Here is a 23551-nt window from a genome sequence, read left to right on the forward strand (position 1 = left end):
AAGATTAGGTTTAAATGAAACATTTGTCTAAGTTATATTCTTTGGTCTTGCACCTCATATGTGATGAACCTGCTTGAATTCTTGGAACAACCTACCTGTCAAGTACCTTAAAATGGTGTGCAGGTGTACCTGAGGAGAACTAGTGCTGTTTTGAAGGGTGGTCACACCAAGGCAGTTTATTTTTTGATTGTTTTAGTGTTTAGTAAAACTACTACACAGTGCTGTACATCACAAGCCTTTAAGTTACTCATTTTAGATGAAAAATCATCACCAACTTAGTTGTGGATATTTACTAATCAGCTGCTTTGGACCATGACCTATATCCTCTTGTCAGACTGAAAACAATCAGTTAAAGGGGGCCTGCAAGACAGACTCTCACTTTTAATACAGATTTGTGCAGTGGGAAAGGAAACATCTAACTACACCTTTGTAGAGGGTGACCTCTAGTGGTTCCACGTGTCATTTCACATTTCATTAAACAGCCTATGAATACAGTGATTAAAACCCAGGTATAGAACTTTTTACAACAGTACATGCTCCAGATTTTACAGGGTCCCTACTTTTACTCAGCCAAATTATCCAGGTGAATCAATTACCTGCTTTTTGTAACAATTCCATGAGAAAAACTTAAGGGAAACATCCTAAACCTTAACTAATTTTCTTCAAAGATTTAAAGAAGCCCTGTATGATATTTAAGTTTAAGATGCAGTCACATCAGCTCATTTTTCATGAAAAACCAAATAGAATTTTGTACACGGTAGAAATATATAAAATTGCTTGTCAGTTGTGAAACATTGAAACAACCAGTATGGAATGATTTATAACAGATCACTATATGTTCCTTTGTAATTCAAGTTTATTCAAATATATATTTTATGAATCAAAATATTTTCAACATAATACATTTTAACTGAACATTGAATGGTAACTGGATTTTGCCAGACGAAACTCATCAAATCTTGCAGTGCTCACCATCTAGACAAATTTGCAATAAAGGAAAAACACAGTATAATTTAATCTCTCATCTTTTATTGTGTTAGGCTGTCATGTAGATCAAGTACAGGCATGGAATCATTTATTGACCACCCCTCAGACGCAGGACCAGATGGAGGGTGGACTCCTTCTGGATATTGTAGTCAGAGAGGGTGCGACCATCTTCCAGCTGCTTGCCAGCAAAGATCAGCCTCTGCTGATCTGGGGGAATGCCTTCCTTGTCCTGGATCTTGGCCTTGACATTCTCAATGGTGTCACTTGGCTCAACCTCCAGGGTGATGGTCTTGCCAGTGAGGGTCTTGACAAAGATCTGCATGCCACCCCTCAGACGCAGGACCAGATGGAGGGTGGACTCCTTCTGGATGTTATAGTCAGAGAGGGTGCGGCCATCTTCCAGCTGCTTGCCAGCAAAGATCAGCCTCTGCTGATCTGGGGGAATGCCTTCCTTGTCCTGGATCTTGGCCTTGACATTCTCAATAGTATCACTGGGCTCAACCTCCAGGGTGATGGTCTTGCCAGTGAGGGTCTTGACAAAGATCTGCATGCCACCCCTCAGACGCAGGACCAGATGGAGGGTGGACTCTTTCTGGATGTTGTAGTCAGAGAGGGTGCGTCCATCTTCCAGCTGTTTGCCAGCAAAGATCAGCCTCTGCTGATCTGGGGGAATGCCTTCCTTGTCCTGGATCTTGGCCTTGACATTCTCAATAGTATCACTGGGCTCAACCTCAAGGGTGATGGTCTTGCCAGTGAGGGTCTTGACAAAGATCTGCATGTCTGCACCTGTGAAAAATAAATATTCCATGTTACTAGTATTCTTTAATGTAATAAGAACTACAGCACAAAATTACCTTGTATGCTTGAGAATAAACCAGTAAACTGTTAAATAAATTTCACCAGCCTACACTTCAATATATGGCTCTTTAGTTAATGACTTCTTCCGGTTAGATGTGTACAATAATTGTTAAATCACACATACACGTCTTCCCTATACAACCAGCCATTATAGGTCACTATTTACCGTTTTGTCTTACCACAAGCGATAACAGCGAGCTGTCCCACTGTATCACAAGAACATACTGGTAGAAAGCCGGTGATTCGAGCACCAGCGCCATTTTAAAATAAGCTATTGTTGTTTGCCTTCGTTTTGTTCGGCTAACCTTATCCGCTAATGGAGGATACAGCTAGAAACGCTGAACCATTGTTACTTGTTCATGTTGGCCAATGTCCTTCGCGTTATTGTTCTAGTTAACAGTGGATAAATTAAGCACACCCTATAACATCATTCAGGATATAGATCAGTAACATTATTCGGTTAAGAAACGTTAATTTTAGGTTGCTAACTTGCCTTTACAGTAATTGTTTACGAAGCGGTTAGCTGCTAAACAAGAAAACCAAAGCGACAACAAATAAAAATCTATGGAAGCGATGAACTGATGGAAGAAATACAGCAGGCAAACTGAAATATTACTGATAACATTTTTTAAAAACGGACGATTGTACTTACAATTTTCCTTTTCAGTTTTATCCTCCTTACAGGTAACACCACCTCCGACTGCAGTTGCTAGGGGGACAGGATAATTTATACTGGACACACGTCACCAACCAATATTCATCCGCAATGGAAAATAGTCCCCTGTTTTAGCAGACATAGTTTAAACATTGAGTTTAGTTGGTTTAATTGTGTCACATTTAGCTGTATTATACGCAAGAACAGTGTATTTTGCCTACAAATTTAATTATAATTTCCCAAGGTGATAATTTAGCAAGGTGAAATATGGAGTCTGTAATTACGTTTCACTCTAACTGCAATCTAAATTTGACAACTACTCAGGATGATGAAGTGCTTAAAGAAACTACTGTCTGAGCTGCATGACATGCAGTCACATTACAGTCATAACACCAGTCACATGTGAACAAGACATGAGGAGGTGAGGTACCAAGTGAAGAAGTGTTTTTAAAATAATGTGCTACCAGCTGCTTTGACAGCAGGGTTACATTCCTCTTCCTCCAGGTGCATCAACCAGGAAAACTATAGAAATGCAACAACATCATACCAAGACAAGATAAATAAAAGCAGGAATGTAGATTATTATGGCTGTCTGAAAAACAAAGCCAAGTATGTAAGCTGTTTGTTAAACAGAATACTGGTTAGACTAGATATGGCTGTTATATAGCATTCTTTAAAAAACAAAACAAACAAAAAAAAAAAAACCCTATGTCTGAGTGTAACTGGCTAAACAGCCGAAGTGCTTAGTATTGTTATATATATATATATATATAGGTTGTTTTCATAATTTAATAAGTAGTGTGCTTCATGAATTTTGTCATGCGTGCTCCTGATCTTGATGTACAAACTAAAAGCAGATTGTCAAGTCAGCTGTGCTATGAGATAAATGCCTTTGGCAGGATCAACAGATGACACCAGATTATCCACCTAACTGTGTTGAGTCAGTTTATCTTTGGATTAGATGGCAAATACCACAACACAATCCTCGTGCTCTCCATAATCCACACTACATTCCTACAGTGTCATCCTTAACTTCAGCCTTTCTTGTGGGTTCAGATCAGTGTTGGAAGAAATACTAAGGTCCTTTATTTAAAGTAAATAAAAACAAAGTAGTCTATTACAAGTGAAAGTGCTGAACTTTAAATCCTGGCTCAGTTTAAGTACATAAGTACTATCATCCAAATGTCCTTGAAGTATCAAAAATAAAAATAATCTTTCTGCAGAGAATAGCCTCTGTGACTGATATATTATTATATGTGATATCATTAGATTGTTAATGTTGTATAAATGAATAAGTAGCATACAGTTCTGCAGAACAAAGTTGTATAAAACAGAAATGTTATAACAGTTACTAAAGTACAAGTACAGTACTTAAGTAAATGAAGGCCAAATTTCTATCTGAGTATTCACTATATGCATGAAGAGAATCACACATTCTCTGTAATCTCATTCACTGAACACTGAAAAACACTGCCAGGATGTATTCATTTCTACTGCTGATTATCACTGATGTCTTCATATCTTCCTGACCTTTAACACATGGTGTGTTTTTTATGCCTCGTACAAACTACCCAGCTTCAGCAGAGAGACACTGGTTTCCTGCCTGCCACCAGGACGTAAGAAAATAAGGTATGTTTTGAGCAGAAATTTGATATGAATATGGTGTACAGTTTATCCAATTAGTAGTACAAAATGTTCTCTTACCACCCTCCCCCCAGTTTCCTGTTTCCTTATCCTGAAAACAATTTCTACCTTACTGAAAGAGTGCATTTTCTCCATACAATTTGCGTGTGCTAAGGCCAAAGCTTTGATGATGTTCTCACATAGTACTCCTGTTGGTCCCTGACTCCCATTTTAGATCCCTAATTCTGTTTCTTTCCCTTCATTTTACTTCTTTGAACCGTCAACCATTTAGATATCAACAATAGATGGCGCCAGATCCTCATGCATAAAAACTTCCTTCAACCTTCTCATGTGCCCTTCAGACTCAGAGGTTGACCTCCAGCTTAATAAACCTCTTTATGAGTGATTCAGGTAACCATGCTGTTGAAAGCCTTCAATAGACCTAAAGCAGCATTGCTGAAAAAAAACACTAATGAGATTTAATGTACAAGAAGGGTCCACTACAACCCTGTAAACCAAGTTTCAATTCATTGATTGTATTTTAATATACCAATATACTTTTACATATTCAGTCTGCTGGCACAGTACAGCATCTTAATAACCCAGTAGGCTATTATTATGTACTTCGAGATACCATATTTGACATGGAAACGAAGTAATACAAGCATTCGTTCCTAAAACTGCTGGTTTGCTTATCCTTCTACAGATTATACTCCTTCCATACACAACTAAAGCCGTGTTTTTGATGGTAGGCATGATATAGACTTGTACAGCTGTCTATACTGTATACATCATGGGCTAACCGCCCTGTAGTGTTTTATAATTTTGCTAAGGAAGCCACTAGATGTCTTCAGTTTACAGACACTAAAGTTAACAGAAATGAAAAGCAACATCTCCAGTACGCCCACACAAAGATTACGTTGGTGCAGACAACAGGTGTACCACAATATGATTACAGAAGTGAATTAGCTTCATAAGTGGAAATCACCTTGCTTTCTTTAGTGAACATTAAAAAGAACTGAAAAACTTCTGACCTCCAGGGTGTCTTATTTAGCACTGAGCATTTCAGGCAAGAATATGCCTCTATCCCCCCAATTTCTGTAATTTGACAGCTTTACTGTCATTTTTTTTTTATCCCTTATGATATCCTGGCAACCATAAAACACAAGAGTGAATTATACCTGTTTTATTCATACTATAGACATAATCATGCTGGTGAAATTCAGATTTATTACTATTCCTCCTTAATACTATATGTGGATAATGGTGTTTTCCCCCAGTCAACCACTATTTCTACAATGAATCTCAAAAGTGGATTTACACCAAAAATGAACAACACCAGGAACTTAAGTTTCACTGTTTATTAAGTGATGTGCATTAAACTTTTGGTCATGTAAAGGTCAATAATTTTCATGTGTATAACTTTGTAATACAGCATGTAGAACATGTAATATATAGCACGTTAAATTGAGGAAAAACACTGTAAGAACATGGAATCATGAAGCACTTTACTGCCCACCCCTCAGACGCAGAACCAGGTGGAGGGTGGACTCCTTCTGGATATTGTAATCAGAGAGGGTGCGGCCATCTTCCAGCTGCTTGCCAGCAAAGATCAGCCTCTGCTGATCTGGGGGAATGCCTTCCTTGTCCTGGATCTTGGCCTTGACATTCTCAATGGTGTCACTTGGCTCAACCTCCAGAGTGATGGTCTTGCCAGTGAGGGTCTTGACGAAGATCTGCATGCCACCCCTCAGACGCAGGACCAGATGGAGGGTGGACTCCTTTTGGATGTTGTAATCAGAGAGGGTGCGGCCATCTTCCAGCTGCTTGCCAGCAAAGATCAGCCTCTGCTGATCTGGGGGAATGCCCTCCTTGTCCTGGATCTTGGCCTTCACGTTCTCAATGGTGTCACTGGGCTCGACCTCCAAAGTGATGGTCTTGCCAGTGAGGGTCTTGACGAAGATCTGCATGCCACCCCTCAGACGCAGGACCAGATGGAGGGTGGACTCCTTCTGGATGTTGTAGTCAGAGAGGGTGCGGCCATCTTCCAGCTGCTTGCCAGCAAAGATCAGCCTCTGCTGATCTGGGGGAATGCCTTCCTTGTCCTGGATCTTGGCCTTGACATTCTCAATGGTGTCGCTTGGCTCGACCTCCAGGGTGATGGTCTTGCCAGTGAGGGTCTTGACAAAGATCTGCATGCCACCCCTCAGACGCAGGACCAGATGGAGGGTGGACTCCTTCTGGATGTTATAGTCAGAGAGGGTGCGGCCATCTTCCAGCTGCTTGCCGGCAAAGATCAGCCTCTGCTGATCTGGGGGAATGCCTTCCTTGTCCTGGATCTTGGCCTTGACATTCTCAATTGTGTCACTTGGCTCAACCTCCAGGGTGATGGTCTTGCCAGTGAGGGTCTTGACAAAGATCTGCATGCCACCCCTCAGACGCAGGACCAGATGGAGGGTTGATTCTTTCTGGATATTGTAGTCAGAGAGGGTGCGGCCATCTTCCAGCTGCTTGCCGGCAAAGATCAGCCTCTGCTGATCTGGGGGAATGCCTTCCTTGTCCTGGATTTTGGCCTTCACGTTCTCAATGGTGTCACTTGGCTCAACTTCCAGAGTGATTGTCTTGCCAGTGAGGGTCTTGACGAAGATCTGCATGCCACCCCTCAGACGCAGCACCAGATGGAGAGTGGACTCTTTCTGGATATTGTAGTCTGAGAGGGTGCGTCCATCTTCCAGCTGCTTGCCAGCAAAAATCAGCCTCTGCTGATCTGGGGGAATGCCTTCCTTGTCCTGGATCTTGGCCTTGACATTCTCAATTGTGTCACTAGGCTCAACCTCCAGGGTGATGGTCTTGCCAGTGAGGGTCTTGACGAAGATCTGCATGCCACCCCTCAGACGCAGGACAAGATGGAGGGTTGATTCTTTCTGGATATTGTAATCAGAGAGGGTGCGGCCATCTTCCAGCTGCTTGCCGGCAAAGATTAGCCTCTGCTGGTCTGGGGGAATGCCTTCCTTGTCCTGGATTTTAGCTTTCACATTCTCAATGGTGTCGCTTGGCTCAACCTCAAGAGTGATGGTCTTGCCAGTGAGGGTCTTAACGAAGATCTGCATATTTTTGCCTATGAAAAATTGAAATACATAAAATCATGATTTAAAAATAAAAACTTACCATTGGTTAAACATCTTAACTTACATTAAAAAGACATCCACAGTAGTCACTGTAAGTGAATATCATCTAAAGTCCGTCTTTGGAATGTAAGATAACGTTACGTTTAAGTTATAAGATGTCGCTACAGCTACAAATAAATAAAAACGTTAGAAAAGAAATTAGGTGGAATGGATGGATCTTAACTATCGGCAGCTCAGCCGCCATTCCAGCCCGAGCGCCATTTTGAGATCATATTGACCTCCTTTTGTTCAGCCAACGTTACGCGCTAATGGACGATACTGGAAATGTTGAGTCACTGCTGTAGCTAACGTTAGCTAACCAATGCTGTGCTGTGGCTTTATAAAAATCGACGAAGAAACAGTCGGATCGCCGTTTAAAGTTAAAAAATAACGTGGCTAAAATATTCCATTTTACTTCGAGATTTAACGTCAATCTGAGGCAGATACCACCGTTAACGTTTCTCTAAAGCGACGCTGAAAACACTGGTCACCAAAAGGGGTACTAAGAACACCCATTGTCTAAATAGATCAAAATACTATAACAATAAAGCTTGAAACAAAATTAACTTGGGACTTACTGTGAAAAAACGCAGGACAAAGTTCTCAGCTTGCTTGTGTAGTACTTCTTCCTTTCGGCTTCCGCTGAAGATCTACCGCAGTACACGTAAACACAATTTTTATACCGGAGTCTGTATGAGTCATCTGTCAATATCCGTCCGCGTTAACAAGTAGTTCCAGCTGCACGAAGTGCACAATTTCAACATACAGAACCATAAAGTATAATTTTATACAATGCTACTACACTTAGTGATGAACGTAAATATACAGTCAAAAAATACAACGCTTAAGAATTTTATTTTTGGCTCGGCGGAATAATATCTCACTACACACTGGCTCCGGCTCCAGAATTTGCTAGAACCACCACAGCAACAAGAACCTTGCCCGAGCTTCTGATTGGACAGCGCAATTGTTTGTTTGACCAGCGATTGGTTGCTGTGTTACAGTAAGTAATGTTTGATGACTAAAAAATGGGATTATAACAGAAACAGAAACATTCAGGAGCTATACAAAGGCAAAGTCTTGTGTAATACAAGGGTATGGCAGTGTAGCCTGCGTGTTACACACACGGACTTTGTCCAGCCTTTTTTCCTTCCTTCTAGAATGCTAAATATCGTAGCCATTGCCACATTAAGAACTCGGGGTCTGAATGACTGTGTGTTTATGTGACTGGAACACGAAAGGGACATGTGCAGACAGGTATCCCGTTTATCTCCGTGAAACGTGCCTGTTAACAGATGGAAACGTGCTTGGTAAACGAGCTACCAGCTGTTGTGATAGCAGGATAAAGTATTTGAGGCAAATAGGAAGATCATACTGCTAACTGCTCTCCTTTACCCATCTTATTTCATTCACTTGCAGTTCTATCCTTATTAGGTTTCTTGTTGCATAGACCATCTAAATAAAGAATACATTCATGATATATAGCCAGCACACCACTTCAGAAGACGTGGCTGGCTCACAATATTAGTCATGACCATAAACTGCATGGTCATGACCTTAATGCTGGATCAAAGGGTTTTAGACATCTATCAAGATCTCATTTAGTGGGATATGCTGTTATACTGTACTTTTTTTTCTTGAGCCAGCCTCAAATGTCCTTCCACTGTAGCCATTATGTAACTAAAAAGATTTGAATAGTTGATATGTCAGTTTGAGTTTGTTTGAACGTAGGTGTCCTTTCTGAAAATATGGATATATGATCAAATAGCTGCAATGTTACTGAAGTTTAAAGGGTGTGGAGAGCACACCCTTATCATGATGTACATACAGTACAAAGAGCAGCATACAAGTTAATAGTCCTGTGATATATTAGCCAGTGGTGAATAACATTCAGTTTGCTTACAGGACATGATTTGATTATTTCTAGCCTTGCAGGCATATTATTATCTTTATGGCCCTTTAGAAATTTATGCTAAGACACAACAGATATTATAGTTTTTTTTTATTGTTGAAGTTACAGGAAAGTTCTTGATCTTGTTTCAGTGAGCGTAAGAATCTATATACCTAACAGTATCTACACCTAGCAGGATGTCAGTGCCCAGGTCATAATGGAAAATTCTAGCAAGTTAAATGCCGATTTAAGATTGTGTGGAATGACTATAGAGCTTATCTTTAAAGTCAGTCAAGGGTTTTAATTTGCTGTAGTGTAGTAGTAGTAGTGCTGTAGTGTAGTAGTTTTTTTTTGTATATGTTCCTGGTGAGAGGTTACCCAGCTGATTAAACATACTGAGCATCTGAGATTCAGGTCATGGGTCTGTAAAGTGGCTTGTGGGAGCCAACATAGGAGCCCAGCAAGATAGTGACAGCTTTCTGTATAACTTCATTACTGGCAGCTTCAAGCACTGACCAGTGATTTTCCATGTTTAGCTCCCACCATCATTAAAAACCCCTTTGCCACTGTAAGCTAAATTAAATTGAAGAGCAAAAGCTCAGATGGGAGTCTGTAGCCTACTGGGTTTCTATTTTGGGGTCATATGATACAGCTAGGAGAGTCCTAATTTATGTATTTGGGTCACGACATTCCCTTACCCCACCCTTCTAGCACACTGTCATATGACACCTAACGCGTGATGCACTGCCTCAGGGCTTTCCAACACAGAGCTGGGTGTCTGGCTGAACTAGTTCAGTCTCTGAGGAATGTGTTTGTGCAGATCTGCTGTAGTTTGCCCTGCCCCTTGCTTGGAATTATTATGGACTGTTGCAAAGTGTTCCAGGAAAAACAGTCTTTTAGGAAGTAGACCCAGCCAAGTACTGTGGACACTGACACTGTTAGCACATGAAATAAAAGTGTCCACGGCTCGGGACAACAAACTTGACATTGACTTTTCGTAGAGGTACCCACCTTCAAATTTAATTGACGTATCCATTGATCACATCAACAGCTGTGAATGGGTCAAAGGTCTAACTGTGTAAGAGGCTTTTAATGTAAATGTGACTCTTATCAGTGATGGACCTTGATTGGAGTCGTTGTGTTTTCTCCAGCAGGGTGGTTGTTTTGGTTGAGGCACTCAGTTCCACGTCAGCGGGTTTCACAACAAACACGTCACACCAGTTCCACCAGAACTTCACAAAAGAGCTAGGTAAATACATTCTTTGTCTTTTACTTGTTAACAGGAAAGTGAGTGGAGTAAGGTTTACCATCCCAGAATAATCAAACATGAACATACACATTTTACATGGTGGTTTGTTATTTTCTTTATACGTATAGAATGGCTCTTATAAAGCATACAGGCGGCTGCCACTGTGGAGCTGTTAGATTTGAAGTGTCGAGTTCCCCAGACCTCCATGTTTTCCATTGCAAGTAAGGATAATCAACGAAATGAAAGTATCAAGCATGTTTTTATTTTAAATCAATCAAACACGTTTTTATTTTAAATCTAAAATTGATACCTTCTGCTATAATTTTAGCAAATCGGTATAAACTGATGTATGTTTGTTTCTCCAGCTGTAGCATTTGCACAAAGAAACAAAACCACCATTTTATTGTTCCAAAAAATCACTTCACACTCTTGCAGGTAGGAAACCAAGCTTCTCAATGTAACATTAAACCCATAAGAGCATTTTAAGTAAATATTTTTTTCTTAATTTCTCTCCAGGGGCTGGATAATCTGACAACATACACATTTAACACTCATGTTGCTAAACACACCTTCTGTAAAACCTGTGGAGTTCAGAGTTTCTACACTCCACGCTCCAACCCCGATGGATATGGTATGACCACCAGCTGCTGACACAAGACAGTCACAACATTCTCATGTGTTGTAAACTTATTTCATCATCTGGCGGTGTTTACTCCAAACAAATTCTGTTGTGTTTACTCCAAACTGTCCTGTCTGCTCTTTAATGCCATATTTTTAAGGAAGTTCTTATAAGCAGAAATATTATGTTCACAATAAGAGTTAAATTATCTGGCAGTGACATCAGGAAAATACCAACCCGGACTTGAAACCTAATACTTGAACTGAACTGGTAAAGTCCAGTCGTCACTGAAATGTGCTGGAGACAATGGGCTGTGTTGTTTACATGCAAAGCAAACGAGAGGTCATTCGTTGCTATTGTTTTCTCCCCAGGTGTTGCTCCACACTGTCTGGATCCAGGTACTGTGCGCAGTGTAACAGTGGAGAAGTTTTGTGGGGAGAAGTGGGAAGAGAGCATGCAAGCTCACAAGGCCATCAGAGACATGTCTAGACCTGTATCAGACGCAGCTGAGGAAACAAAATAACACCACTGTGATTGAAGAATCAAACTTTTTTTTTAATCAGTAGTACACCAGAAATATTGTACAGTATTTTCAACAGTCTGTGAAGTTATAAGATGAAAAAAAAAAACAACAGCTCCCCAACTGAATCAAACCCTAATTTTGTTTTTATACAGTATAATGACTGAAACAATAAAAACATTTCTGTAGCAGAAAGGAAATTTTAATTGTTGTTATTCCTAAATAACTGTCAGTTTTATTTGGAATTTATATGGAAAGCTTATGAAAAAAGTATTCAGGCTTCTTTAGCCAATAAAGTGCCAAAGACCATCTTTATTCACTGAGAGCAAATCCGCTCATCAGACCTGTAAACAGCAAGTAAATTCACTCCGATCACTGTATTCGAGTTGTCAGTCAGTGAGACGTCCAAACAGTTTAACAATCAGTGCATCAGGATGGGGACAGACTTTTTAATAGATCTTCAGGTTCTTTGGTCCTTGTGGGATCACCTGGAATGTGTTTATGAACATGTACCGCGAGAAGCTGATGTACAGATAACGAAACCACAGGAGTTGAGTGCGATGACAAAGCATAGCAGCCTGAAAAAAAGAGAGAGATTGTATCATCCATAATATGTGGTAAAAATTTGATGCTCAGTGTAAATGTATTTCTTTATCTAGTATTAGTTTACTGCAGCATCTCTTTTTATCTCCACTCTTACTTCTTCAGCACAAATACTGTATGTGGCCTTGTTACAATGTGCTGAAAACGTGTGCCCTCTAAGACTAGTCAATGATGTATCTTGCCAACAAACCGTCTATTTTTAAGTCTTACTTTGGCTTGCCTGTAGCCCTGTGAGCCTATAATGCAGCAAAGGCCAGAGGACAGCAGCCAGCTGAGGGGAAGCTCCAGGAAGGAGATGTACTTCCTGAGGAGGCCAACAGTCACCAGGGAGAACAAACAGCAGTCTGGGAGAACAGACAGAGACCCAGTTAGTTGTTAATGTAGTTAAATGTTCACTACAGCAGCAGACAGTTAATTAGGCCATTCTCAATGTAGTACACTCAAGTTGTTCTTCATGTGCAGCATTTGTGTTGTAGGTATAGGTTGTGAGAACGACTAGGACGATTGTATGGGAGCTGAGTGCATATGTGAGACATTAGTATTGTCAAGAAATCATAGAAAAGCAGAATAACCCAGTACAAAAACATCACATTATATATCCGAGCACAGACTATCAATATGGCACTGAAAGTTTCAACTACAACATTTGCCATGCAGCAGGAGTTTGTGGAGCAAAAGAGGCTTAAAGCTGTTGGTAATGAGCAGGGTGTCTTGCTGTACACGTGGTGTCCGCACCTGTCAGTGTGTGCATCCGCAAGGGAGTATAATTGAGGCTTAATTCTCTCCTGCCTCCCCTACAGGCTACAGTCAGACCAGTCCAACAGGTGAGGTGTCAATGCCTGATAATAAATAACCAGTGTGCATGTTTTTAAGGTTGCTCACTGCAGGCAAAAGAGGTCAAAGCAGACTGTAGTCATTTTGTCCCACATAAAGTGTGTGTTTGCAGTGGCCTTAGGATTGGTACGTTAATGCCATTCAACAGCCTGGTGCAAGAGTTTAGATCTCATATATGATTAACTAGGTGGGACCTGTGATGTTCGTTTCTTATCGTGCTGTCTACTCAAACTTTAATGTGGGTGGGCTCTGTGTGGGCCTGAATGTTTAACAAACTAGCAGAGTTGTCAGCTTGCTGTAACGTGTCCCCCTCACTGTCCTACTTTTCCTTTCACACTCTATTTAAGAAATCCCCAGTAGGCATCAGTGTAAAACTTTTCAGATGCAACTGATAGGAAGAAAATTCATCAGCAGCTCGAAACTGAACATTTCTAATGACAACAACATATTTAGTTTTGGGGCACACACTTGAGAACAAAACATTTGCACTGCAATTGGTGTTTCTAATATCCAACTGGCCTCATGCTGCCACCAGCAGACCAAAATGTATAGAAGACACAAGGCTCATGCAGCGCTTTTGAACAGAAGAGGGCGCTGTACATTTACAAAACTCCCAGTCTGAGTCAGCGTTCAACGTACTTTACAGGGTTTTCAATATGAAAATGCATACTAGGGAGGTGGTGCTTTCCATGTGAAGAAGTCATTCCTATCTTGTCTGCTTGTGAAGCAGTCTGTATCTTGAGCTTGCTTAATAGCTTCCTAAGCTTAATAAATAATACAGTTATGAGGACATGTACTTATTGCCATTATACTTCACATTTCTAGTGGGATCAAGTTCCTTGCACAAGAATTTTCACTTTCAGTTACAGACACCTTTTTTTAAAATCCAACCTGTGAACCTGCTCACAAATTCGGAAAATATAAACGTCTATAAAAGTTTAAACCTACCATTGGGTACTTGTCCAGTGGAAGCAAGATGGCTGTGGGTGGAGAGAAAAAAAAGTTACACACTAAAAATGTCAAGGATGCAAATACAGTTGTCAAAGGGACGATACATCTTACTGACAGGCTTTGTGTTGGCAGCTGGTGCATAGAATAGGCAAAGTATCATTTTTCTATTTGCTGGTAGGTAACTGAGATTAGAGTTTTGGTTACACTGATTACAACACAAATGGGTAAAAAGTCAATGACTGTAAGCTCACAGAAAGGGCCATGCAGTGCTGCAGCCAAGCTACTGCGACATATTTACCAATATGTGTGTTTTTGGGTCATGTTGTAACAAGGGATGGGGGGTTCTTTTCAGTGTGGCAACAACATCACTCTCATTTTTACATTCCACAGTAATGTAACGTGCTACAGTGCTACAGTACTCGTCTTCAAGTCCTGCTGGGAGCACACTCAAGCTTTCATATACAGTATACTTGCACTACTTTATGCAGCAACTTTTAAAATGTTGACAAAAGCAAGACCGAACAGCAAACTGCAGAGATTTAGAGCGCTGTGAAACTAGCACAAAGCCCCTCTGGGTTTCAGTCTAATGGGAATCATAAGATGTGATTTGGAGAACTCCCATCGTGTCAACAGACGAGGCCTGCAGATTGACAGATAATCATATAGGCTCAGTGAGGGAAAATCAGTGCAATACAGGGACAGCAATGTACACTTCACAGAGCAAAACACTTTTTTTCTCTTTTAAAAAAACCAAGAGTCTGATGCAACTTGCTTGGTTGGCCTCTCCAAACCAGAGCTGCCCTCCCACCTCACCACTTCAGGGACAGGATTTACTGCTGCTCTCTGGGAGCACAGCCGAGTGCCTCTGAGGACTGTGTTTGGATGACCTCTCAGCTATGTAACAGACCAATTCTGAAAAACATGATGTGTGTGTGTGTGCGTCTTTGTGGGGAAACATTTGGAGAGATGGATGTTGATGTGAGTCTAAATGTTCTGCATTTTCCTGGACAGTGTTTTATGATTGTGGAGTGGGCTGGTTTCTGCGTGCATGTGTAAGCCACATAATGTCCCCGAGCATGGCATCTTTAAGTTGAGGGATTTAAAGAAAATTCATGTGTTTTTCTGACGGCAAAGCTTTAAAGTTCAGTCTGTACCTGACAGCCTTGTGGATGGCTATGTGATTGGCATGGCCGCTCACTCCTCTTCCATCGAAGGTCAGCACCTGGAACAACAAAATATCTCATTGTGTGGGTGAAAAAGCCAGAATCTGGGTATCTAAAAGCGAATTTAAATAAACTAAGGCAAAAACAGAGGGAGAGATTTATCTTGGGTTAGTGGAAGGGTTTCTGTGTCTGACTGTGGAAATGCTTGGCAGCTGACAACTGATATTTAAAAAGCCTTTTTCTGTGTGCATGCTTGCACACCAGAGGAAGCAAGTAAAAAAAAAAATTAGGTCAAAGGGAAAGAAAAAGTTTGACTAAAGACTTGGCATTTGCTATGCTCAGGCGTATTCTACCATGACTATGTCTTTGCAATCAAGCATAAGTTTAAGCTCCCAACCACCACATATAATAAGTAACTTGTAAACTTTGAATCTTTTCGATCTTGCTGGCTTGTAGTGCCAAAGCAAGAGAATGGGCATGGTGTTAGATTAATGAAACATTACTCAGTTTAAAAGAAGGATAAATGAACAAATTTTCACGTCTGGTTGTTTTTTATCTCTGTGCCTATTTTTCCTGCCTGTATTTATTAAAGATGTGTGACTGACATGATTCTCTAAGCTACTTTTTTTTGTCTAGAGGCATTTTTCGCTGGTGAGCTTGACAGGATGGGAGGAGATGGTGTGTTTGTTTGTCGTCTTTGATAACAAAAAGAGATCGGCAACTAAACGATAGAAAAACCCGGCTGTACTTCTTAATCATCCACCCTAAAGAACTGTGGGATTTTTTTTTTTACCATTGCTCCTGTGCTTTCTGTTTGTCAAGATCGTTTGACTATTTCTGCCCTTGTTGAGACAGACTGGATGAAAATTCTTTTGATTCTAAATTTGCTGCATTCCCATTAGCTAATAGTGCAGAACTGCACTGGGGTTGATAAGAATCTCTGAGTAAACACAGAAACTGCATCCAAACTTTCTACTGCAGCAGAGGTCTGCTGTTTTTAGGGAGGCTCAAAATACAGTCTGTGTTGGACAAAAAGTGATGGCGGCTGACAGGATTATTACGCAGACCGCAGTAGAACTGGGATAATGAGCTAGGAAGCTGTGGTGCCAAAACATATGGTAAAAACAAAACAATGGCAGGGAAATTGTGTGTTAACATCAAACAGGAAATGACAGAGAAGCCACTGCTTTGAAAAGCAAAAATTTAACGCAGAGCAGAGCATACCATGTTGAAGGAGTGGGCTCTTATGTGCTTCACAATTACAGAAGAGACCAAAGAGATGCTCCATTCTGCTTTGGGGTCATCTGGAAGTTTTCTGGAGAACAAAGAAAGGGACTCTGGTTATCTACCAAGTTAAAATTACCACAGTATTTTATTTAGATACAGGAGTGCATCGTGTCTGTGTTGTAACTTCAATGCAGCTGAAACTCAGGAGTATTCTACTCAACATAGTCTCTCTGAATGTGTCTGAGGCTGAACAGTCTTATTACTGTCTGAAGGACCAGATTTCTGCAGAGAGCAGATTTAAACCAGCTTTTGAAAACAGGCTGTGGAGGGAGTGCACGGAAGCCTGGGGGTTAAGGGTTAGAAGACCCTTAGCATTCTGCTCATCCGAAACTACAGCCTGGAGACAACATGGAGTATACATCAAACATCACTCTTGGCCAGCCCAAGCTCCAAGAGTCTACTAAACACACAGAGACTTTGGCAGAAATAAGAGCTGATTTTTTTTCTCAGTCTAGAAAATTAAAGTGTTGTTTTCTGTGATTATTCAACATTCCCCTTGAACTCAAAGAGAAACCAGCCACAAAAAGTAAAGGCGGAGAAGTGATTAAAAAATGTACTCAGATATGAGATGGGCCAAACAGTTCACATAAAAAACAAAGACCTGAGGGTTGGGTTTCAAGCTTGCACACCGGTTACTACTTCTCTTATGATTTATGTTGATGAAAAACACAACCAAAGGAAACTGACATGACTGCATGACAGTTTAAAGAACTAAACTGTGGAGGTGCTGGTTTAACAAGATAAGGAGAAAGATCAATGATGTTGCATACCTGGGTTAGCACATGGGTGTTGTGAATGACAAAGCGTGCATGCATGTGTATGTGTGTGTATATGTATATGTATAAGTGTATATAAAGTGGGGGTCGGTGAGGGGGTGCGTGTCAATAGTTGTTCCCCTCCCCTCTGTTGTTAACAATGAGCCAGGACAGTTGAGCTAGTACAGGGAAGTGATGGATTAGGCCACAAATCTATTGGCTGCCAGTGATGTGAGGGTCTGGGGTTGGAGTGGGGGATTGAGGGGGGGTTTGGCTGTGTCACATGGAGGAGGGGTGGAGGGTCAGGGGTTCAGAGATAGTTTAAAACTGTCATCGAGTGAATGTGCTGCTGTGACACTTTGATACCAGTGACCTACATATCATAAAGGCTGTGTGTTTTTTTAAAAGTTGAAAAGCACTGTGAATCTAAATGCTAAACTGATACGTGCCTGATGTCCTCATTTCTGTCCACTTTAGACTGAAAGTTAGTAAAAACAAATAATGTTTTGTGAGTTTTGCCCAAGTGCATGAATATTAAGTATCCTTATATCTTACTGAGATCAAAACTTGGCTTCACTGCAGCCCTATCTGTGTTTTAACGTTTCATTTTTTTGAACTGCTGCATTTATTCATTTATTATTTATTATTATGCCTTACAGCTTGACAACCGTAGCTAAGCACAAGCCTGCAAGAAAGGGGAAAAAAGAAAAATGAACAAAAGATATAAGACACCTGACCTTTCTCAAGCAGGATGCAGGCTGAGTGTCAGCTTCGCCATGGCAACAGTACAAAATGTCCTAAAGTAACCTCCCCAGCTCCCTTTTGTAGCTTTGCATGTGGATGTCTAATTGCTTGCAGGCATCTGTATGCAGTTGTTGAACTTTGGCCCAGTAAGGAGATTCTGTGTGTGTGTGCGTGTGTGTGATTGTGTGAGAGAGAGAGAGAGAGAGAGAGAGAGAGAGAGAGAGAGAGAGAGAGAGAGAGAGAGAGAGAGAGAGAGAGAGCTTGTTTAGTCTGGTCACATGGACCACAGGCCTGTGAAACTGCCAGACTTCTGTCCACACAGTCAGATTATATGTCCTGCTGGGAACTGTTGAGATGCCACTAAATGCTTACAGTACACCCACAATATCGCAGTGTAATAAGGCAGTTACAACTATAGTAACAACAGCAACAGACACGTTTCTTCACAAGGATTTGCAGATATCTGTGGCCGCAGGTTTTGCCAGTATTCACCCATGTCGAGGTAATTAACTGGCATGGAAGTAACCATGGAAATAATGCTGTTAGTGTTGTTTTGAGAGTAAGTTGTTCAGAAAAAGAGCAATCTAATGTGACAAAATTACAGTTTGTTACTGGCTGCAGGATTCAATAAAGGGGAAAGGCAACTGCGTTACTACACAGAGGCCAGTGTGTGGTGGTGACAAATGTATCTAGGATAAAAGCACAGCCAGAGGTCAGTGGCAGGGCTGGAACATCTCGCCACAATTTACTGCGCCCTGCCATGTGCTTATAAATCAGCGAGGGCTATTTTTACCACTGATCAATGTATATTTAAACTGTGTGTGGGGGTAGAGTATTACTGCAGTGAATACAGCTTTCCTGAGTTCTGCGTTTACATCCATACAGAGAATTTCACTAATCCAATCAAAAACAAAAGCTTTGCATTTGTGATTTACTTCTAACGTCAGATTTTTTTTTAAATAAAGTAAATGTGAAGTATGTTATCATGGACAGAGTCATAATGTTAGAGTTAGAAAGAGATGTGGTGGGTGAGACAGAAAGAGGCCTCAGTTCAGTCTCATGGATAATGTAATGAAGAAGTGGAATGGTTGGATTTGTGCAGTGAGCAGCTATAATGGAGTCCAGGGAGCAGACAGAGGTCAAGCCAGTGCAAGTGGAGAGGCAGTAGAGCGTGCTCAGATCGAGCTTGATCACAAAGGCCCCAACATGCACTGGGGCCCCAGATACTGTCAACACAGCTGTCCTATTCAGTGAGCATTAAAGGGAAAATCCTATTTTAAAACAGAATCCACGTGTTATTCCTGTCATCTTGGAGAACTGGGCTGTAGTTGTGAGTGAGAAAGTTTCACCCAGATCTGTCATCATAAAACATAACCCACACTGTGCACTAGACTTTTGTTGTGAAGTTGAGACCTCAGCTTGAAAACAAAAGTCAAGTGGAGCCAGTGCATCACACTGCCCAGTTGAATAAGACTGCAAAACTACTCCTTAGCATTCATCTAGTCTCGTACTGCCTACTATAGTTTTTGCTTATTTCTATACTTCTTTTAGGCTTGACATGATCTTTGTTGACTTCGCTGAAATCCTCCTAAGCACTTGCCTGTTGATCAGTACAGAAATTACTGTATATGAGCTACACTCACCACCAGTCATTATTGCGTAACCCAGGATCCATCAAAGGTCTGAATGAGTTTGTAGGAAAACCAAACAAACACAGACTTAGTCTCTGTAGTTCTAAACAGTTGTTTCCTAAACTACTGAAGCTCACGAGGCCATTGTTTCAGAGCTGCAAAAACAGCAGAAAACATTACATGGCTGAATGATTGCTACTACTTGTTACTATATTTTCTATAGTTTCCTCATTTATAACAACAGTTGTCAGTGTGAAAATATAAGAAATAATGAGGTATGAAATTGAACTTAGAAATTATTTGGCTACAAAACACTTGGCTGTGATGAACAAACTATTTGAGAAATTCCATGGTCCTTGAATAATTTCTCTGGAGCTCCTTTTCACACAACCACAAAGTTATAGTGGTACAATACATGACATGGACAGGTAGTAAAGCAGGAAGATACGAAAAAATAGTCCTGTTAAAAATAATAGTTTGGAGAAGGCTGACTGGAACTACAGTATATGAACTCACTAACTCAACTTTGCAGTCTTTTTATTTTGTCCATCCATTATGGATAAATGAGGGTATACAGTAAAAACGGGGCAAAACAGTAATATTAGAAACACCTCCATAAGACCAACCAAAATAAAATAGTCACCTCTCTAAAACAGTTTCAATAAAAACTGATCATTGTAAGCTTCATGCAGATAAGAATTATTGCAGGACTGTTCTATTAGACTGGATTTGTTTTAGCTAGGTGCAACTAACTGTGTGGAAATGCTCAAATTAAATCGATAAGATGCAAAAAGCCCCAAACAGCAGATGGTTATAATATGATGTAGAATTCTAACTCTGTAATTCTGCTGTGTTCTGTATAATGTCTGCCAGTGTTTGCACTGCATCCTTTTTTTTCTTTGTGCACAACAAAATGACCAGTGAGAAAAACAGGGAGAGGTCAAGTCAAGGATGTACATCTGCACATACTTGGGCAGAGAAGGTTAAGAGCAAAGCCAAAGCGTGGCTAGCCATGTAAAGACACACAAAGAGAAAAACAGTTTGGAATGACCTACATTAGCAGTGCTCAGAGTGCTGCCAAAATGTATCCCACAGTCCTTGGCAGTTGGCTCCAGCAGACATGGACAAGAGGAGGAGGGGTGGAACAGAGGGAGAGAGTAGTGAGAGAGAGAGAGAGAGAGAGAGAGAGAGAGAGAGAGAGAGAGAGAGAGAGAGAGAAAAAGAGAGAAAGAGCTTGGTTGTGAGTGAGAGGGGCTGGGGCTCTCAAAGTGCTGAGTAGGTGTGTGTTTTGGGCAAACAACAGAATACACAGAAAGGGAAAATGGGCTACACTCCAGTTCAACAGAAGTGCAGACAACACTGAGATCAAAGTTCAGCTGTATTCTGTGTGCAGAAGATGATAAATCTGTGAAGTCTACACACACACACACACACACACACACACACACACACACACACACACACACACACACACACACACAACAGTGTTCGCTGGGGCAGACAACCTGGGCAGGCTGCCAACTTATTACTGTGAGCTCCAGGTTAGGGCCAGAGTTCATACAGCTCTCCTGGTGAGCCAACATGTAGACGCTCACATGTAGGCAGCCCCGAGGTTCTTAGAAACTCAAAACATTTTCAAGGGAATCTGCAAGGTTTATCCACAGGAAAAAAAATCCCCCTTTTCAACATCACCTTTAACAACTATTTTCTCTGTAACTTGACCTTGCCAATAGCCAGAGCCAGGGGACTAAAAGTCTTACAGCTGCATCAATAACAAAACAAAATATAGAAGAAAATAGAAAGTTCTGCACGAATTTGGACAACAATACAGTCCGAAGGTCTGTTCGCCACTTTGAACATGATAACAATGACTTGTGGCGATACATTTTCATTTGCTGTGAAAAAATGTAATCATATATTTTTCTAAGGTACTGAGATGAATGAGGTAGCAAACAATACAGCAAATGTGGAATGTTCAGTCATTTTCTTTGCACTAATTTTCTTGCAGAGCTCCACAAGAAAATTGTTAGGGAACCACTGACACAGAGCGACATCCTTTATTTCATACCTCTGGGAAGCAGATATACTTAAAAGTTTTCCAATACAAGAAACACTAATAAAAGGTGGAACTGAGATTCTGGTATGTAAATCATGTGAATCTAAGGCTTATTTTCAGCAAATCTGAGCTACCTGTCTCAGCAGATACGAATGAATCAAGGAGTTTAGTAATTTAGTAGAAAAACAAAGTCACTTCATTAATAGGCAATTGCTGCCCAAAAAATATTGTTAACCAGTCCTACAGTCATCCAATTTCCCCATAGGGATCACTGACATTAATTAATACATCATGACTGTTCAAACAGGTTGATATATTGCTCAGGTCATACAAACAGCTCAGTGGTGCACACATTAAAAGCAAAATTAACTTTCACAGTACTCTGACTCTAAGACCAACTCATTTATTTCCGCTGTGACTCAGAGGGGTGATACATCAGACCAGACTAGATCAGCTCTGCTGTGGTGGGAATGCATGGGTGTGATTTCTCTTTAACTTATGGTCTCCAGCAGGCAGACATGCTGAGACCTGAGTCCTGAACTGAAAGAGGCATAAGTATATTTTGTTATGTCATCATGTTATCAAAAGATAACAATTAGTCTCACTTTTAAACACTAATCGGAGTCTGCGATGTACATGTACAGTACAGTCATGTTTAACACATGGATCTGTACGTTCAACAGTACACATTTTTACAAGCCAACACAAACTCAGTGCTTTCAACATTAGAAGGCACACAACTCAAATATTGTAATTTGTATGTTCTGTATTTGGTGCCGATGGCTCCTTACTCATTGTCTACTATGGTGATTCTGGAGGCTGGTATCCCCAACACGGCACAGCTGTTGAGAAGTTCTTGTTTACGCTGAGCTCCTTGATTGTAGTAGTTTCCTGTACAATATTAGGAGAACAAATAAAGGAAGATTTGAATACAAGTCTAAATTCTGTAAGTCAATTATGTCTAAGTGCAATTTGAAACATTCAACTACATATGAAATATATTTTCTTTAACTTTGACCTATATCATTAGTTAAGTTGGATGTGTGTTATTCAGTCAGACACTGTACCCCTTAGAGAATGATAATGGACATACACTGTACCTATCTATGTATGTGATGTTTTGCAGAGTGACTGGCAAAGCCATGTTACAGTTTTGAGGGAGCTGTTATTTTAATTTTCCTTTAAAGGCAGTTTTGCTTTTGTGTTCGATTGTTTTTTTTCATGGGTAGAAAATGAAACTAAGAACAGCTAATGCTAGTTAGCATCAAACTAATTCTTACTCTCACTTTACGTTGACTTTTTCACTTTATTTGTGCAAACGACACTGTGCTGTCACCGTACCTGCAGATAAACACAGCAAATGAACGCTGGCTTTTAACTCAACCAGTCGTATAATCGTTGGCGCGAAAAACATACATTCATCATCCGGATGCGCAGTTACAATCAGAGCTCTGATGTCATCGCCGTCTGTCTCTCTGCTCGATAAAACGTTCATTACACGTTTCAACGACTTCAACAAAGTTCGCCGGTGTCGATAGTAAATGCATTTTATCCAAACCAGATAGGATAAAACTGTGAAGAATATCAGGTAAATACTCATTATTTTGACCGTTACCGTAAACAATCCGGGTAAACACAAAAGTCTATCATGCCAACGGTTCCACCTGCAAAAACATGGGTATGCAGTCTGATGTGTCTAACGAGACCTCCTCTTTACAGGATGTAATAAGCAATAAAACTAAGCCCAACAAAGCAACAGCTGCCCACTTTTAGAGCCAGAATAGTGTGTTTTACTCACATGGAGTAACTGTCGCTTTCTCAGTTCGTTGGAGTTTATATCAATTTATTTGGGGAACGAAGAAACGAATATGTTACATAATATTTTTCTGTCGTATCTTAATAAAGAGGGTCTAGAAAATATTTAAGAGGATAAGATTAAGAAGATATTAAAATAAATC

The 23551-nt window shown here is 40.6% G+C and overlaps 3 protein-coding genes across 7 annotated transcripts; 1 reads left to right on the forward strand and 2 right to left on the reverse strand.

Moving 5' to 3' along the window:
• Positions 1–1015: 1015 nt before the first annotated feature.
• On the reverse strand, positions 1016–8013 carry ubb (ubiquitin B). Its single transcript, XM_041052004.1, has 3 exons — positions 7869–8013; positions 5634–7241; positions 1016–1773 (listed from the first exon to the last, which is right to left on the reverse strand). Exons 2-3 carry the CDS (start codon positions 7231–7233, stop codon positions 1076–1078), a joined length of 2298 nt encoding a protein of 765 aa, XP_040907938.1. The 5' UTR covers positions 7234–7241; positions 7869–8013; the 3' UTR covers positions 1016–1075.
• A 150-nt stretch (positions 8014–8163) lies between these two features.
• cenpv (centromere protein V) lies at positions 8164–11694 on the forward strand. Of its 5 annotated transcripts, none has more exons than XM_041052491.1 (6): positions 8164–8293; positions 10333–10430; positions 10559–10651; positions 10796–10865; positions 10947–11061; positions 11421–11694. In XM_041052491.1, exons 3-6 carry the CDS (start codon positions 10560–10562, stop codon positions 11570–11572), a joined length of 429 nt encoding a protein of 142 aa, XP_040908425.1. In that variant the 5' UTR covers positions 8164–8293; positions 10333–10430; position 10559; the 3' UTR covers positions 11573–11694. The 5 variants fall into 5 exon arrangements, with proteins under 5 accessions (XP_040908425.1, XP_040908427.1, XP_040908428.1 ...); XM_041052493.1 differs by having other exon boundaries at positions 8214–8293; positions 10336–10430; XM_041052494.1 differs by lacking the exon at positions 8164–8293 and adding an exon at positions 8339–8547.
• A 141-nt stretch (positions 11695–11835) lies between these two features.
• Positions 11836–23216, reverse strand: pigl (phosphatidylinositol glycan anchor biosynthesis, class L). Its single transcript, XM_041052490.1, has 7 exons — positions 22935–23216; positions 22385–22484; positions 16345–16435; positions 15112–15179; positions 13955–13986; positions 12383–12516; positions 11836–12147 (listed from the first exon to the last, which is right to left on the reverse strand). The coding sequence occupies exons 1-7, from the start codon at positions 23191–23193 to the stop codon at positions 12019–12021; spliced, it is 813 nt and encodes a 270-aa protein (XP_040908424.1). The 5' UTR covers positions 23194–23216; the 3' UTR covers positions 11836–12018.
• Positions 23217–23551: the final 335 nt, after the last annotated feature.

Source organism: Toxotes jaculatrix, chromosome 12 (genome assembly GCF_017976425.1).
Source record: "Toxotes jaculatrix isolate fToxJac2 chromosome 12, fToxJac2.pri, whole genome shotgun sequence".
In the NCBI taxonomy this organism is placed as follows: Eukaryota; Metazoa; Chordata; class Actinopteri; family Toxotidae; genus Toxotes; species Toxotes jaculatrix.

Bases quoted from the DNA above. Each gene is read 5' to 3' on its own strand.
- ubb (XM_041052004.1), bottom strand. From the start codon at position 7,233: ATGCAGATCTTCGTTAAGACCCTCACTGGCAAGACCATCACTCTTGAG. The intron at 1,774-5,633 runs AAAGTGCTTCAT...TATTTTTCACAG, and splicing joins GCGTCTGAGGGGTGGGCAGT to GTGCAGACATGCAGATCTTT.
- cenpv (XM_041052491.1), top strand. From the start codon at position 10,560: ATGGCTCTTATAAAGCATACAGGCGGCTGCCACTGTGGAGCTGTTAGA. The intron at 10,866-10,946 runs GTAGGAAACCAA...ATTTCTCTCCAG, and splicing joins ATCACTTCACACTCTTGCAG to GGGCTGGATAATCTGACAAC. The intron at 11,062-11,420 runs GTATGACCACCA...TTTTCTCCCCAG, and splicing joins CTCCAACCCCGATGGATATG to GTGTTGCTCCACACTGTCTG.
- pigl (XM_041052490.1), bottom strand. From the start codon at position 23,193: ATGAGTATTTACCTGATATTCTTCACAGTTTTATCCTATCTGGTTTGG. The intron at 16,436-22,384 runs GTAAGGAGCCAT...TTTGTTCTCCAG, and splicing joins ATCACCATAGTAGACAATGA to AAAACTTCCAGATGACCCCA. The intron at 12,517-13,954 runs GTAGGTTTAAAC...CTGTTCTCCCAG, and splicing joins CACTGGACAAGTACCCAATG to ACTGCTGTTTGTTCTCCCTG.